Below are 17,750 nucleotides of genomic sequence, written 5' to 3' on the forward strand. Positions count from 1 at the left end.
AATTCTTAGTTTGGTTTTTATTATAAATATTTTTGTCTGATTTGGGTTTTAATATTTAAAGTTTTAAATTGAACTATTTATATGTACAATTTCAGAAAAATAGTTTTAGATCTTATGTATTGTAAGAAGTTAAAATATATGAAATATTATTATTATTTAATTTTTAATATTATGATGATTTTTTTAATAGTTCAATAAAATAATTTTTTTTATAAAAAATTAGTTGGATTTTTTTAACCAAATGATTTTAAAAACTAGTTAGTATATTATTTCGGTCTATATTATGATGTGTAATGTGTTTGCTCCTTCCAACTGCTCTTTCGAAAACATTGAAGGGAAGGAGATAGAATTTATAAGTGAATTAAGGCTAAACCATAAATTCGATAAATCCATGTATGAAGAAGCTTTAGGTAGTTATACGCCACGTTAGATGCTTGTTCAAGATTGAGATGGTTCTTTCTTTGACTATCAAAAAGAGTTTGAGAGATCGGATAGTGCAAGTTTTTAATGGGAGGTCTTCAATATGAAATTGCAGATAACATTTGAATGTTCAAGTCTAAGTCATTTGAAGAAGGATGCTATTAATCTTGCATGGACGCAAGATGAGAAGCTAATTTGTCAAAAGGAAATTACATATTTATTTACCAACTCAACTTTTGACTCTACTAGAAAAGCTTATTATATGAAATGAGATGCAAAAAGAAGAGTTGAAGGCCCTTTTTGTAAGTTGTGAATTTTTTTTTTTGAGAAAAGGGTCATTTATGCCTCTAAGGTTTGACTCGAAAATCAAGTAAGCCCTCAACGTCTAGAAAGGTTCAAATATGCCCCTAACGTCTTAAAAAGTGAACAACCAGACCCCCCCCCCCCCCAATTTTGACAACCAGTCCCCCAACATCTCATTATAAATCAAAATCGGAGGCTAATTGTTCACTTTTTAAGACGCTGAGGGTATATTTGAATCTTTTCGGACGTTAGGGGCTCACTTGATCCTGTAGCCAAACTTTAGAGGGATACATGACCCTTTTCTCAATTTTTTTACCTAAACACAAATGCATATATCCTCAGTTATTAATGCGTTAAGAAAACTATGACAAAAATGAATGAAATGGTGAAAGAGTTAAATAATTATTTTATTAGTATGAACCTTGAAGGTCAGGTTCATTTGAAGGCAAGGTATCTACAAGTCATTAAAGCCATGCATAAAGGAACTTTAGGAATGCCATCTAAAGTTTAGGGGAGAAGTTATTATTAATTTTGTATTACTCTTGCCAAGAATCAAAAGTTATTAATTTTGTATTACTCTTGCCAAGAATCAAAAGTTGAGCAAATTAACTAACGAACTATAACTCTAGTATAAGAGTTGGACGTTATTTTTGTTAAAGTCGCAGGTTACAGGTGCTAAGAGTCCCTCTCCCCAAATAACAAAAAAGACGTTAAGCAAATTTTTAATCAAATACTTATGGTTTTATCTCAACCAAAGAGATATTGTTATTATTCCGACTCTAGGAGAATTCCATCTTCAGTAAACAATTCATCGCTTTGATCTGAATCGATCACTGGCCTTCGAGACTCAACAGCAGCCAAACTTGGCACTAACCATCCATCTAGAATCGTAGCCAAACTTGGCACTAACCATCCATCTAGAACCGGTGTGGAGTTCGAAGGATGGAGGATTATGAGAATAGATAGCAGTCGGCAGAATGCAAGTACCAAACTGGGAATTCAACTTGGAGCAAACTTCACCACATAAGTCTCACATAAAGCATTTTTAAGCACATCATGCCTACCAAATAATGCAACCAAACACACAAAATAATAAAATCTAGTAAACCAAAACCATCACCATAATAATATATATGTACAATCCTCTCAACCTTTTGAGTTCCGCTAAAAACAATGGTATGTCCACTAAACAAAAGGAACCCAATCAACTTCACACTTGCAACAACTCCATCCAACTATAAGACGTCGGTTGTTGCAGTATAAAACATTCCTAACAAATCGTCATTATCAAACCGATTATAACAAGAGTATAATTACATGTCAGGACAAGCCTGAAAGGGTTAGGTGGCTTTCCCCGTCACGCTGTGTACAAATAATGGGGTTTCCTTGTATATTAAATAGAATAAATCCCCACATCTTCACATCCGAACCCTTTCCGACAAAACCATCCATGCCATGTAATGCTCCTTCGGAACAATTATAACCATTTTCAAAACACAATTTTCAAGCAGGCAATCGGGGTTATCTGTTTCTTTCTCAGTCTTGGATGTGCTGCCTCCGTCTGCTCATGCACCCCTTACCATATCCACTGGCAATTTGTGACCTTTATTCTTTATCATCCAAGGTCATCTTTAAAAACTCTGAAGAGTATCGATACTGACCTCAAAAAGACGGTAAACTCTTGTCTGCATTTTTTGCAGACACATGAGCACACATGACAGCACAAACCAAGATGCTGAAGGCAAAAAGATTATAACCCATCAAGGCCAAAAAAAACTTCCGTGCCCCTCAACCATTGTAGTGCATTTTCTGGTTTTGGGAACCTTGACCTTGCGGAGGCTGCTGCGTAGACTGCAAGTTTAGTGGCTGGGTGTTATAGTGCGCAAAGGGCTGAGAGTAGAGAGAGTTCATCAAGCCCTGCATTTACATTTACCATATTTTAAAACTGGATTGCATAGAGCAATTTATCAAACCAAAGAATAGCAGGCACAAAAAAAAAATACGTGCACTGGACATTTTGGCTGTATAACCAACACCAAATATTTCCAATTCCATAATTTTGCCCATTATGATTATTTGCAATAAGCTGTAATGAAATAAGAACCTGGGATTGGAGAGGGTTTGCATTGGCTATGCCAAAGTGAGATTGTGACACATCATCTTGTGAAGGATCACTGAAGTTGATCTGAGTGAACAGGCCCTGTGATCCATGAGTCATGTAGTCCTGCAGAAGAACTCCAGGTGAGAACTGAAAAGAAAAAAGCACTGAAGATGCAATTAAATAATGAGGTCATCAATAAGATACCTGGGACATGAAATCATTTCCAGAACCAAAACGAGAAAATCCAGCTTGAGAATTCTGATTAATGAAGTTGCCTGGGAACCCACCCTGTCCTCCCTGTGTAACATAGTCAACTGCGTATCCACTTTGTGAAACCTGTAAAGTAGTTCCAATATGTTAATAATACTCCAAAATGCTACTCTGCAGTTTCCCAATAAATTTCCCCATATAATCCAACCCATAATGTTTTTTTAAAATAAAATAGATTTGGAGAAAATAAGATCCAATTGCAGGACAAGAAAAACAAACAAACAGGATAATACACTCAATCGATGTCCCTAATAACATAATGCTACTAATATATAATAATTGAGTGTGTGTAATTGTAGAGTCATTCTTGCTTGAAAGTCTTGTTGACAGGGATATCTTTATTAAGTTACTGCAATTTTGTTGAAAGCTGAAACTACAAAGGACCCTGATTAAATCAGAATTCCATTATGACACTGTATCCTGAATCTGATAGAAATCTACATCTCCATGAAAGAGTTAACATGATTCATAATAAACATTTGCTATTGGATTTATGATGCATAGAATAAATCTGGAAATTTGTACTGCATTACATTATGCTGCATGAGTAACCATACCTGAGTGGAGAAGTCTGCAACATTATAAGGAACGTGTGAGCCCTGGCTTTTAAAGTCATCACCCAGGAAATCCTGATTCAGTGCCCAATGAAGCAAGAAAATAAGTACCAGCAAAAGAATCTATAGAATCAACTTCTTGTGCATGAAGTTAATGAACATACCTGAGACATGCCTCCCATAGAAAATCCATCACGGAATGATTGACTTGGACCTTGGACTGGCATCTACATAAACAACCAGAAGATCATCAGGAAACTATAATACTATACTAGTAACAGTATGCCAAAGAGGAAAAAGGAGAAGGTGTTCTTGGTCATGCCAAGATCTAAAGGACAAAAGAAAATGTAAGCATAGGAGAGAAACTGATGGGATCAATACACTTACATTGGAAATTTTGGTTTTCTTTCTGATTATGAAAATCATTTTTGAACTAATTCATGAAGGAAATTGCATGTAAGTTTGTAATGTCTTGATGCATTCATCAAATCATTGATTAATTACCCATCAAAATAAACTAAGCATTTCCAACACCATGAAATAGCAAAAGGCATTTCATTGGTGTTATTCCAATCATCGTAAAAAATAAGACAGCTCCAACAATTAAATTAAATCTACGATAGGACAAAACAAGACTAATATTTTTGAAAACAACAATACATACATTATTGACATATCCAGGCTGAGACAGTGGACCGCCCGCAGATGGCTGGCTATTTGGATTCTCAAAAGCAGGAAAGTTAAATGTGGATCCCATATTTCCAATAGTTTGCTGCGTGTTTTGCTGGTGTGGAAGATGACTGCCAATGGGAGCACCAGTATTCCCACGCCCCGCACCAAAACCCCGACTTCCTGGTGGAGGAACATGAGGAACAGCGCCAACAGGCCCGTGCACAGCTCCGCGAGTAGGAATGGCATATGGTTGGGATAGTGGACCACCATGAAATGGAGGAATGGGAACTCGAGACATTGGGAACCCAGTAGGATGAGCATTAGGCTTATGAGTACCGTTGGGCGGCCCAGGTGGTATGAATGAACCTGTAAATGGGACAGAGTGAGATCAGCCTCATATACTAACATAAGTCAAGAAAACAATTGTGAAGATAAACATATTAACATCAGTCATTAGCTCCATGGATATTTTGAGTGAACGCTGTAGTCCTTGGACTCGATGTACTAAGAAATTCCATGAAGATGTCTGAGAAGAGTGGTAAATGACACATAATAAACTATATCAGCTATAGCATACCTCTGCCACGAGAGCTTCTTCTATCAGAGCTTGGGCTGGATGAAGCACTGTCATTAGGAACAATTCCAGGGCCACCACCAAAGAAGAGTCTCCTATCATTATAGATCTGTGCAATAACTAACCCAATCAGTTCAGACTTATACTTGCGCACGTTATAGTAGAGAACCAAAAAGAAAAACAAGGTAAGGGGCAAAATGAATAAATTAGATTGATCTTGGGTTGGGTCAACCGATGATTTTTCTTTTATAAAAAGCATTACCTTCTTGGGCTTCTGAAATTGAACCATACTCTGCTTCAAGTTATTTAAAGGACCTTCAACCAAGCATTCATGTTCCTGTTAGAACATTTTTAGAGAAAAAATTTTCAATTACAGGTAGCAAATACAGAAAAATTATGAACTGTAAATGTTCAGTACACTCCAAATATTAGTCTCCTATTGCTGTGAATCATCATTATAACAAAATAAAATATCATGATAGATTTTCATCACTACGAAGTTCTGAGCAAAAGAGAACTTGATTTTAAGATTAATGACTTGTGATACCTCAAAAGGCAAGGCAATATCACTGATGTTCATCTACTGAGCTAGTACTTGCAGGTTACACACCAGGAGGTTAATTTTAATTTTATACAAGATTAATAACTTCAGAGTGTTGGATGTAATCTTCCATTTGTAAATGTCAACAATCAATTTGTTCTATGTTTTACACAATACTATGCCAAGTGGCAGCCAATTACTCATATAGTCACTGGATACATCGTATAGTCTCTCAAAGAATCTTCAGACCCATTATTAGCAAATCGATTCACACTAACATTAAACTATTTCTCTAACCAACACTAATATCGAAGCACGACCTCCAACATTCTTTTGAAGACTTGGCACATATTCACCAACACACATGTCCATCCAACCTTTTTTACTATCTTCTGCCTTTTATTATCTTACACTCAGTTGTCATGACTAATCACCATCCTTACCAACAAAGGAGCTCCTGCCACATTGTCAAAGCTTCCTGCTCTCCCTCTCCTACACTGTACACATATCTTTTCCAGGATCACATGCATTTGCACTTCTACTCAACTCTCCTCCCATTACATGAACAAAGTTTTAAATTTTAAAAGACCTACACAGTTGGCAACATTACCAAATTCCACCAGCACAGAAAAGTTGGACTATCTTCTTTCAGGTCGACAAATTATCACTGTTTTCTGCTATTTCAGTTTGACATACAAAAAACTCAGATTTAATTTACATTAGAATAAGCTTCCTATAGTCAAATTCATTTCACATTTCTTGTAATCTGCAAGTAAAAATATTCATATGGAGCCAGGCCAACTATTTTGCTGGAGTAAGATAGAATAATTTTAACAAACATATCAAGAAACGAACTATATTTTATTAAAATTAAATCGCAGTAGGTATTATAATTTGGTGAATTTCAAATGAAAAAACAAAAGCTTATTATTTGCATCAATATCTAAAGAGACTTATTTTATTTTGGATGAAACACCGCAATACCCGAGGACAGAACGCAGCAAACACTAAAAGCATACCTTGTAGTGTGTCAGAAGGCTATTCCACAGAGGTTGTTTGCTCAGAACTTTAGGGTTTCCCAAAATAACAATGCCATATCTAGCACGTGTAAGAGCAACATTGAGCCTCCGTGGATCATTAAGAAACCCAATACCCTGAAAAAAAAAGGTCACAACAGCTAAAAAACCATAAATTTCATAAGAGGTTTTACGTAAAAATATAAACAAAAGCTTAAATTTAGTCTCAGAATTTCTGTCTTCTTCATGTTCTGCATTAACAATTATGTGAAAATAATATTATTTTTTCTAAGGATGACATGATAATAAGCATGCTTCAAATACAAAACAGCAAGCATGATGAAGATATTATAATGAAAATAATAGCACAATTTGAAGATTGGTACCAAAATTGCCAAAAGATAACATAAGAATCTTGAAAACACCAGTACTCTAAAAGTGGGTGATTAAAAGTCTAGAAAGACTTAAAAATTAAGTACCAAGTGAAACACTAGTTTTAGTTAACCATAAAATATATTTATCACGAGAAATCCAATACTAATGAGATTCTTATTGTAATAGACTATGTCTGAAAACACAGGCATCTAATATTGATAACTCAACAAAATTACTCGAATAAAGCAATATATATTTTAAAAGAATATAAGCAAGATCGCAAATGGTTAGTGTTGATTGTGACACGAAATCGGAAAACAGATTTTCTCAAAACATAATAAACGGAAACGTGGGTGAACCCGTAATTAATAAAAATATAGAGATAAATTTAAAAACATAAAAATTTATAAAGAGAAATTACATGTAAACTTTTATTTGTAATACTTTCATACAAATACTTTATTAATATATTTATAATAATTAATAAACAACTCATTTAAATATAATCAAAATTCAAATTTCTAAGAAATAGTAAGGTAAACTATAGAGATTTGTATTTTTAGAGAGACAAGAATTTTATAAGCGGATTGTGGGTAACATGAATGATAAAATTTGTGGGTAATTAATTAACTTATTTCAGTATTTAGATTTTAGATTTTAGGAGATGGGTTTCCGATTAGGAAATGGGTTTCCGATTAGGAAACTATCATTCACAAAACAGTCCCGAAATGTTTCCTATGAGTTTATCAGAGCTTCCAAAACGGACACGTTTCCGCAACTAAAAACGTTGCTCATCAAGGTTTCTGTGTATCATAGATTGTGAGCATTAGAATTTGCTATTGAAACCATTGAGTACATAGTTTAACATTGCAGTATCGTGACTTCTTCTAACAAGGGATGTACTTTCATTTTGGTGTCACAAAATAAGGGGCCACCTCTGATCAGTATGTAAGATAGCCACAAAGCAGTAACTAAAACAAGGAAGAATTAAATCGTAGGCCACTAGGCCTTAACTCACTATTTCAATACTAAGGCAAAGAATTTATGCTTTCACAAGAATTAGCCAAAAAAGGAGAAAGCTAAAACTCTTTATTTAGCGGGCCAATCTAGAGTAATTGCGGGAGCATACCTGATGTTCATTACTCCTAACACAGGACAAAATAATGTAATCTTTTTCCCTTCCTTGGAAGGAATCAACGCTTGCAACCTACAAACAAAACAATCAAACAGATGCAACCAAATATTTGAAAGAATTTAGACTGAAAAATTAACATCACTACATCACCTCAATTTCTTTATACAGTTGCTGTCTAAGAGCACCATTTCTTGACATATAGTTCACAATATATGCTCTCTGCCCCTCGTATGGGGTAATCACTCCAATCTGTTAAATGTCCTTCAGCTTGATCGATTACATGGAAAATAATATAGAACTGCATACATGAAAGTAAAGAAAAGAACATACCTGACTAGGCACCACACCACTTCTCAAGAAAGTAGTCACAATTTTTTCAACATTAGCTGCCTCAGTACGATTTAGATAAGATGTTCCACTGGCACTTATTTCCTCTTGTCCCATCTAAACAATAGCCATCTAATTACAAAACTATTGTTTGAAAATAAAAGAAGAAGCAAATGAAAATGAGAGCTTAACTTGCATCACAAAAGCAGTTTTGTTACATTTTTTAAGATTCTTTATTCATCTTTTCCTTAATTTACTGGGCCGACATGGGCTACTAATAGTGAGTAGCCTCCCTTCCCTAAGGACCACTCCACCCAATACAGCAAAAGAGAAAATGTCCTTGTCTACAAAATGGCTACAAGGCCGAGAGTTCGGTCCCACATCTGTCTCAAGCACTTGGGCTTGAAGCACGTCTAACTAATAAGCAGCCAGTCACTAGACCCCAAAGGACAGTAGCTTCATGGCTAAAGACAAATGTCTTATCATCAAAAAGAGAAAAGACAACTACACTTGCATTCAAACCACAATGTAATTGGTTTTAATTCAAAGGATTGCATCAGTTGTAAAATTGTAGCATAACATAGATGATAGACGATTAATATACCTGAACATAAAAGAACATGGGACGATTAGGCACAGGCCAAGGAAAATCGATTCCCGATGACTGCCTCTCATTGACAGTCACTCCATTTTGCAGTGTGCCTTCATAAAAGCTGTTAGATGGAAATTCTGAAAGGCACGGATGCATGCGATATTGAACCTAAAATTCAAGACAGCAAAACATGTCAGTGTTGCAGCTTTGTTAAGAAAAAAATCAACAAGGCTGATAAATAAAAACTAAACACCGTCAATTCTTAGAAATTCTTGCCACATCCATATTCAACAGCAAAACAATTGGGATAATATTTAATATGCTTGCATATCCCTAAACAAAGATGTCGTTTCAGTCATAAAGACAATGTATATACTCCCTCCGTCCCAATAGAGTTGTCCACTTTGAGAAATTTTTTTGTCCCAAAACTCTTATCCACTTTCAAAAAGTAACTAACTTTTACACTTAGTTTTCCTATATTATCCCTATTTAAAATCCACTAATGAGTAGATTGAAGATAAATTGCAAGTGGATCCTATATTAAATAGGGGTATGACAAGTAAAGTAAGAAAAAAATTACAAAACCCATAAACAATAATTGTTTTTCTTAAACTGTTGTGATAAAGGCAAAGTGGACAACTCTATTGGGACAGAGGGAGTACTATTTATTTGATCATCACTATTAATGTCTGCATCAGTACTTTAAAAATAATAAATTTCAGCTTTTTGAACCATAAAATCATACAAATGCATCCACTCCAAATTCAATTTTTCGTCATAACAATATTCACATTAGCCTCTATTTTTAAATTTTCATCAATTTCATTATCCGCAACAGCATCTAAACTAATGTGCAAACTAGAAACAGCCATAAAATTTCAGGTCATTACACCCATACAAAGAAAAACATAAACGGCAGCCATAAACAAAGAAAAATGCTTAAAGACAAGAGAACACATATTTGTTACCTGCAATCTAATTGGTTTGACGCCAAGTAAAACAAGGCGTTCAAAAAGAGACTGCGCGAGCCCAGCACGAGCAGCTTTCTTGCACATAATGACTGGACCAAGCTGGCAATGGTCTCCAACAAGGACAACCTACAGAGAGATTTTTATAAGGAAAATTGATGGTAATGCATACTAGCAAGTTCAAAATTAATCACAAGTACCTGCTTTGCCCCAAGCACTAAGGGAATAAGACACTCAGGTTCTGTCGCCTGAGTAGACTCATCAATAAGTACCTGAAACAGAGTAAAAGGTGTAAGACTCTGAATGTCCAACAATAGTCAAAGGTTCACACAGCATGCAATCCAACCTGGCGGAACCTAAAATTTGCAAGACGAGGATCTCCAGCACCAACACAAGTACAACAAATAACATCAGCACTTTGCGAAATCTCCCTCTCTGTTGCTCGCTTCAGTGCTTTGTACTTTTTCTCATCACTGCTGGACAGCTCCCCTGTTCACACAGCAAAGAACAGAGGGAAGATGAGACCAAGGAAAACCATTAAAACAAGAATAAAATTCGCATGAAATTTTTTAAACAAATTTACATAGCCAACCAGGATAAGCAAAAAAATGTATGTTAGATTGTGCATTAAAATAGCAAATCCAGAAACCAAACAGTATCCCATATCAGGTAAACAAATTTGCTCCTTAACAAGATCTTGATCAGCCATGTCATCAATTGTTTAAAAGAGCTAAATCAAGCTAACAAACTATAACATGCAGAAAATTCCGATCACTGCCAAAAAAATTCAAAGTGAGAATAATAGCAGAATAAAATATTTGATAGCAAGATGAATAAAATAGGACACCTTGTTCATCTTTCAATTGTTGCAACTTGTGAAGTTCGCTCTTTTCAGAAGTGTCAAGATGTCTAACCTGCAAATCAAGTTGGATGAAGCTTGAACCTTCAAACCACAAAAGGACAATAACAGGAAAGCAAAATGAGAAGAACTAAAATGGGTACAAATTAACAAACCTGATAGTGAAGGGTTAGATGCTCAACAGGAGAACTTACAGCTTCCCTCGACTTTGCACATAGTCGAACAACCTTCAGTTGCAGACAAATATAAATACATATTAGACAATATACCCACAACCCTATGAAGCATCGACTCTTCTCGGAGGTACATTTTGCAGGGAAACACTTCAGGGACAGAAGAGACACAGTATGGGACACGAAAAAATAAGTTTCCTAGGAATTTTACTGTTGAGAGGAGGGTGACATGTCGGGGACACATCATATGGGCACGCCAAAGAATCTTTCAAAACAGTTATGGATCTTTTTAAGAACCAAAACCTAGCCCTCATCCAATTTGTTTCTTTAAAACACAACAGGGCCCCTCTTTATTGAAGTAAAAGTACAGCTCTCTCTTCAATCTTTTATTCTAATTTCCTACTTATTTCTTCAATTTAAACACAAAACCTACCACTTAATAATTTCTTTTATTTCATGGATTTTTCTTTTTTTCTTCTAAATCCTATATATACATATATAAAATAAATTTGTCGCTTCCACGCCATGTTCGTGTCTCATTTTTCTTTTAAAATGCCGTTCACTATGTCTGTATCTGTACCCATTCCCGTATGTATGCTTCATAGGTACACACATAATCTTCAATAACTTCTTTTTTTTTAAGAGAACGTTCTTCACTAACTTAAAACTTGAGAAATTTGACTATAGTGAACAGTAAAAGGTCTTTGAACCTATACAGCCACATACTTGGTGTTGCATTACTAGAGAAAAAATGGTAACTACAAATTATTGGATGTATAAATCTTGCCGAACACAAACCTTAAAAATTGCAATAGAAGAGCATGATATTTTGACAAAGAAAGCAAGACGGCACAAAAAAAACTGTGAAATAACTCCACATGACATGATACAATATCAGAGCATTTATATTTAAACAAAATTGAAGATTATATGCAAAATAAAATGCAACAAGCATTAAGTAAACTGTTACATCTTTCCTTCTAATAAAGCAAATTACCTTTAAGCCAGTGGCACTTATCTTCTCAGCTAGTTGGTCTACAGCCACATTACTAGGTGCACATACCAAAACCTGATATCAGAGTGTAAGTGCCATAAACATGGATCAATTATAACTGCAAGTCACATAAAAATTGTGTAGAGCATACCTGTCCCTGACCCTGCTTAGCCATGTGATAAACAATGGCAGCAGAGGTAACAGTTTTTCCAGTGCCAGGCGGTCCTTGAATCAAGCTTATAGGTCTTTGAAGAACACTCTTTACAGCAAAAACCTAGTTGTCAAATAAGGAAGAATTAGTCGTGAAATGCAATTGAAAAATGAAATTTGCTTTCAAATTCAAACACATAGAAAATAAAAAAATGAACATATATACCACAAAAGAATAACTTTCATAACTGAATAGAAAAGATTAACATAAAAAGTTCAAATTTAGACAGAAATAGTAAATACGTGGACAGGGTCTCAAAGGCACCGAAATTCAAATTTATATTGATGACCCAAAGGATTTTTAGATTTGTCACAAGAAGGATAGTAGAGCAGAATAAGAACACTTGCGTAAAATTCCATCAGAAACATTTACTTTAGTAGATGAAAAAAAGTGTGAAATCAGTCTCAACAAATTTAGAGCAGGACAACAACATTTATACTGACCACCAGCCAATCATATAGGACATGTTATGGTAAACGTGATCCATATGAGATGTTAAAAATAAAGATTTGATCTACACCTAAAACTTCACAACAATTACTATACTACCTTTAGCATTCAAAAATATTTAGCATGATCAATCCATGATAATGTAAGATTTCCAACGAATTCCATCTCCTGATTCAGAGATGCAATGAGCTCTATCATGTTCAGTGAAGATAGCATACCTGAGATGCATTCAGCTCTGGAAGACCAGGGGCACCAAAACGCCGTGGAAGAGCATTGCGAACATTTTGATTTTCAACCTCATGACCCAGCAGATGGTGGTATATGTAACTGCATGCAAATCAGCATCTTAAATATACATATCTATGTGTAATTCAGATTCAAGATATAAAAAAATTCAACTTTGCACATCTCTGGCAGATGAGAAAGATAACATAGGCTCAATATGACAATACTCAACAAGCCTAGGACAGATGCCAATTCAAATCCCTGTTGCTTCTCCATCACTTCTATCAGCCCCATAGTTGTTAAAGCGCAAAGCGCACTTGAAGCGCAAAGGGTCCCATATCGCTTTAAGCGCAAGGCGCAAAAAAAGCGCACGCCCGAGTGAAGCTCGGCGCATATATGTAAAAAACATTAAAATACCTATGACACACACAATAATTGTCCCCAAAATTAAATATATGGATGATTAGATAAGCCTTATTTATTTTAGAGGATTTAATATATTTTTAATTTATAGTTTTAATGCAAAATTTGCCCTTTTTACTAAAGTGAACAGCCATTTTATAAGTTAACTATTTATAATAGTATAAAAAGCCATTTATTAAAGAATAAGGCCTTTAAATGACTTTTTTTGTTGGTTTTGGGCTGTCAAAAGAGGCCCATTAAGATATTAAGAGCCTTTAGTCTATTCCCTAACATTATTAACCCTAGACAGAGCCGCCCTAACTGGTTTCACTTCTTCTTCTTCTTCCATCATCTGATCTTTCATCTGGTTTTTTTATTTTGAAGAGTCCGATTGCACATCTCCATGTCCGACCCAGATCTTGTATCGTGAAAATAGCAAAACCGGGTAACAGAGGCTGCGCTTTGCGCCTCAGAGCCTCGCCTCAACGCTTTAGCGCGCCTGAGGCGCGCCTTGATGAAGGTGGTCGCCTCGGGTGTTTCTGAGGCGCACCACCTGCGCTATGCGCTATTCTGAGGCGCGCTTTTAACAACTATGGCCCCAATCCAAATTCCGAGCGGAATTCCAGAACCAGTCAAGATTAGTGTTTTCTGAACTTTTAGTATATGTATTATCAATTTGATTTGAAATAAATAAAGAAAAAACAGTTTAGTTTTCAGAAAAGTTAAATGGATATATAATTCTAATCTTCTAAATGTTAAATCATATAAGTTCGACTCATCGAATACATGTAATAAGGCGACATGAATATTTACGCAAAAATAAGAATAACTACTCCCTCCGCCCCAATAGAGTTATCCACTTTGCCTTTATCACACAGTTTAAGAAAAGCAATTATTGTTCATGGGTTTTGCAAAATTTTCTTTACTTTTCTTGTCATACCCCTATTTAATATAGGGTCCACTTTCAATTTACTCATTAGTGGATTTTAAATAGGGGTAATATAGGAAAATTGAGTGTAAGAGTTAGTTACTTTTTGAAAGTGGACAAGAATTTTGGGACAAAAAAATTTCTCAAAGTGGACAACTCTATTGGGACGGAGGGAGTATTAAAATACATGTTAATACACTATTATTTACTAATTTTTAAACATGTTTTAAGAAATTGCAATGATGCATCCACCACAAGCAAGTTCTTTTCTTCCTAACATGGCAGGACATAAGAAGCTAAATATTTGTCCTGCTCAGACCAATTGCATTGCCATGCACCTGGTCTCATATCTATAGTCACGTTCAACATTATACCATTCACAATACGAAAGAAAGAGAAAAAGGCCAACAAATACTGCTTACCCTTGTGACTACTCAAATAAGATTATAAATAAACCAGAAACAGCATTCTATTAAAATTGTCCTAAATTAATAAAAAGGTATTTTCATTTTAAGCAGATAGATGCAAGCAAAGTTGAGTCGATCAACCTACCCACTGACACTTGTTTCATCAACAGCAAAAGTTTTCATTGCCCCTTGCATCCGATCAAAGCTTGTACTTTTCCACACAAAATCAACACTGAGGCCATGGTTTATATCTACGGGAACTCCCTGTATTCAGAATAGTGATTAGTAGTGACATCACATCACTCCCTGAAACTAGATGTGAGAAATCAAGCATGCTAGAAACTACCTGACTAGCACGAAGCTCAAGTGCTACTTCCTCTTGTGCAGTTAATTTGATCTGAAATAACAAAACAGTGCCTTAGAATTTAGGTAATCTGAACATATTCCCTAAGAGAGATAGAAAACGAGACTTATAAAGACTGAACTATCAATTGAAATCAAAAAGTGAGTTTTTTAAAAAAAAGGAACCAAGCATCGAATAGTCTAATAAGAATAGAGGACACACCACATGCCCAACTGACTGCCATGCTGGATGGGCAGCATCACCAGAATAACGCAGCCGCAACTCATCACCAGGTACAAGACGCAATTCATTGTCCTCCTGGAATGGCAAAAAATAGTTGGTTCACCTCATGATGTATAAAGGATGTTATAGAACATGTATCAGCACAACTTTAACACAAACCAGAAAATTGTATAGCGAGAGCAAAAAATATTAGGAAATGAGTAAAAGAAACAAAAACCTAACACACCTTCGGAAAGACAAAATATGCAATCCGCTTCTTGTTAAGGCCAATGTCCCATCGAATAGTAACATTATCCTTGCTTTGTGATTCTTTCATCATCTACGATAAATTAGAACAAAAATGACACAAATATTTTTAGACAAACAATCATAAAAAGATGCACATATTGCTCAGTAAGTAAAACAATATAATGAAAAGAAAAGACAGAGAGCCTTACACAAGGGTTATAAATAGAAACAAACTGCAAAATTAAGGTGCATACCTTGTCATAATCAGCCTCAAGCTTAATCAGCGGGGCAAATACATTTTGATACTGCAACAGAAGAAATCATTACCATAAGCAGCATATATCCACTGTATGTGTTTCAAAATAATCACTATAACTAGTACCTGGTATGCGTCTTCATACTTCAATGCTACAGGATGGGGCTCATCATCAATGCCAGGTTTCTCGAGATCTTCTAGGGAGGCATCAGGATTTGTTTTCCAAAGTTCTTCTACTTTATTTATTTGCTGAGCACTAATTTGACGTGCCCTCAGCTGCTCCTGTTCAGTAGGTACCTGAAAAATACAAATTTAATACAACACATAAAAAAAATTCTGTAAAAATAGATTTCAATCAACAAATAATTGCTTACTAACCTTAACAAGCCACTGTAGAAAACACCTATCGTCAATGAGGGGGCACCATTGGCTCAGATCCCAGTTCATGTCCTTCAATGCGTTCACGTTCAAGCAAGGTTCCCTACAAAGGAGAACGACGACACTTTCTGTCTTGGCTGATATAAATCCAAGAAGGAACACATTTCTGCATCCACAATTATAACATTCAAGTATAGTTTCTCCTAGAGGACTGTCTTTATGGAGACAGACTTCTTTGTGTTTTGCACGGACCTGCGAAAAATACAGGCAATCATGCTTCACCTCCAATGAATATAAGGAGTTGGCAAGTGGCAACACTTATCCCAGGGTGCATAAAAAATGCTACTACATAGCAAGATCAATTATTTTAACGGATTGATACCATACCTGGAAAGTAAAATTAAAATGTGGCTAGGGTGCTTTGAAAGGTTGTATTGGAGGTCGAAACCTAGCTAACAATACCATTATGACTCAAAGACAATAATATGGCTATTGGCATCTCAATTTTTCTTATAGTTACACATGACTTCAAAATCTCCAGACAAGTAACTATCACTAGCTTACAACTATCCTAATAAACACTTCAAAATTCTTTTATAGTTCAAAAATCCACCAATATCAAGCAAATTTATCAATGCAAGATTATCTCCTACATTTCCACTACATTTTAGTCCTTTTTTATCCAAGGTTTTGAATAATTGCCCCAAAAAGCTCAACCACATACAGTCACCCACTACAATTCCAACACTGTTAAACATAATTCAGTGGTTACTCAACTAAAAGAAAAATTTCAGATTAATAATATCAAAAGATCAGACACCAGCGTTTTCATGCCTAACATAATTATAATAGAAATTGAACTACCATAAACAAAAATGAATTACATAAATAAACTCACCAGGTGATTAACAATGTGGGAACCGGAGGTATTGCCTCTAGAATTACAAAACCACTTCCTACAAGAAGGAACATTACACCTAACAACACAAGCAGGATTCGTAACCCCACAATACCTACAAGCATGCTCCGTGTAATCCCCTCCTCCTCCTCCTACCTCCTCATCTCCCACCGTCTCCTCAAAATTCAACCCTCCCATTCCGCTCACTATCCCTTCCACGCCACTCCTCAACCCCTTCCCAGGGGAAGAGCCTGCTGCCGCCGCCGCTGAGGGAGAATCAGCAGCGGAGTGGTGGTGATCAGAAGACGACGACGATGCTGGTGCGGCGGATGCTATGGGATCCAACGCAGAAGAAGAGGTTGCTGCGGCGGCGGCGGCCGCCGCGAGAGAATCTGAAGGTGTCGGCCACGCTGATGTTATCGGAGAACGGAATTCGGGATAATCGAAGTCGGATTCGCCTTGTGTGTTGAATTCGAGGAATGTGTACGCGTCTGTTCCGGTGTCCGGCTGCGACGCCGTTTCGTAGAGAGCGCTCTGCTCTGCGTCCATCGAGACTGGCTGATAATGCCTTGCACAGAGATAATTTTTGTTTTGAATTCTAGGGTTAGGGTTTGGTGAAAGTTATTAAAAGATACAGGGGAAGAAAAATGTGAGTTTTTTTTTTCGTGTCGAGGAAGAGAAGAAAATGTGAGAACGCGCTACACGCGCGATGGTGATTTGGTGGTGGGACCCTTTGGAGTTTTTTTTTTTTTTAGTACAAGACCCTTGGAGTTTGATTACGCGTGAGGTGAAACGAATCGGCACGTGATGATGTGAGAGATTAGTTAATTTTAAGGCAAATTATTTTGAAGTCCATGAAGTGTATTATAATTAACAGTTTTGTACCTATTGTTTCAAAAGTTTATTT

General features: G+C 35.9%; 1 protein-coding gene across 1 annotated transcript; it reads right to left on the reverse strand.

Moving 5' to 3' along the window:
* Positions 1-1,813: 1,813 nt before the first annotated feature.
* LOC126679917 (regulator of nonsense transcripts 1 homolog) lies at positions 1,814-17,530 on the reverse strand. Its single transcript, XM_050374938.2, has 29 exons — positions 16,844-17,530; positions 15,946-16,197; positions 15,694-15,864; positions 15,566-15,616; positions 15,310-15,402; positions 15,063-15,158; positions 14,844-14,894; positions 14,643-14,761; positions 12,754-12,862; positions 12,026-12,148; positions 11,878-11,949; positions 10,863-10,934; positions 10,696-10,762; positions 10,195-10,337; positions 10,049-10,120; positions 9,849-9,977; positions 8,893-9,048; positions 8,292-8,405; positions 8,112-8,210; positions 7,956-8,033; positions 6,455-6,589; positions 5,157-5,231; positions 4,898-5,003; positions 4,313-4,686; positions 3,813-3,875; positions 3,652-3,723; positions 3,029-3,160; positions 2,828-2,947; positions 1,814-2,640 (listed from the first exon to the last, which is right to left on the reverse strand). Exons 1-29 carry the CDS (start codon positions 17,390-17,392, stop codon positions 2,512-2,514), a joined length of 3,822 nt encoding a protein of 1,273 aa, XP_050230895.1. The 5' UTR covers positions 17,393-17,530; the 3' UTR covers positions 1,814-2,511.
* Between the last annotated feature and the right edge of the window lie 220 nt (positions 17,531-17,750).

The sequence above is a fragment of the Mercurialis annua genome, linkage group LG5 (genome assembly GCF_937616625.2).
Source record: "Mercurialis annua linkage group LG5, ddMerAnnu1.2, whole genome shotgun sequence".
NCBI lineage: Eukaryota > Viridiplantae > Streptophyta > Magnoliopsida > Malpighiales > Euphorbiaceae > Mercurialis > Mercurialis annua.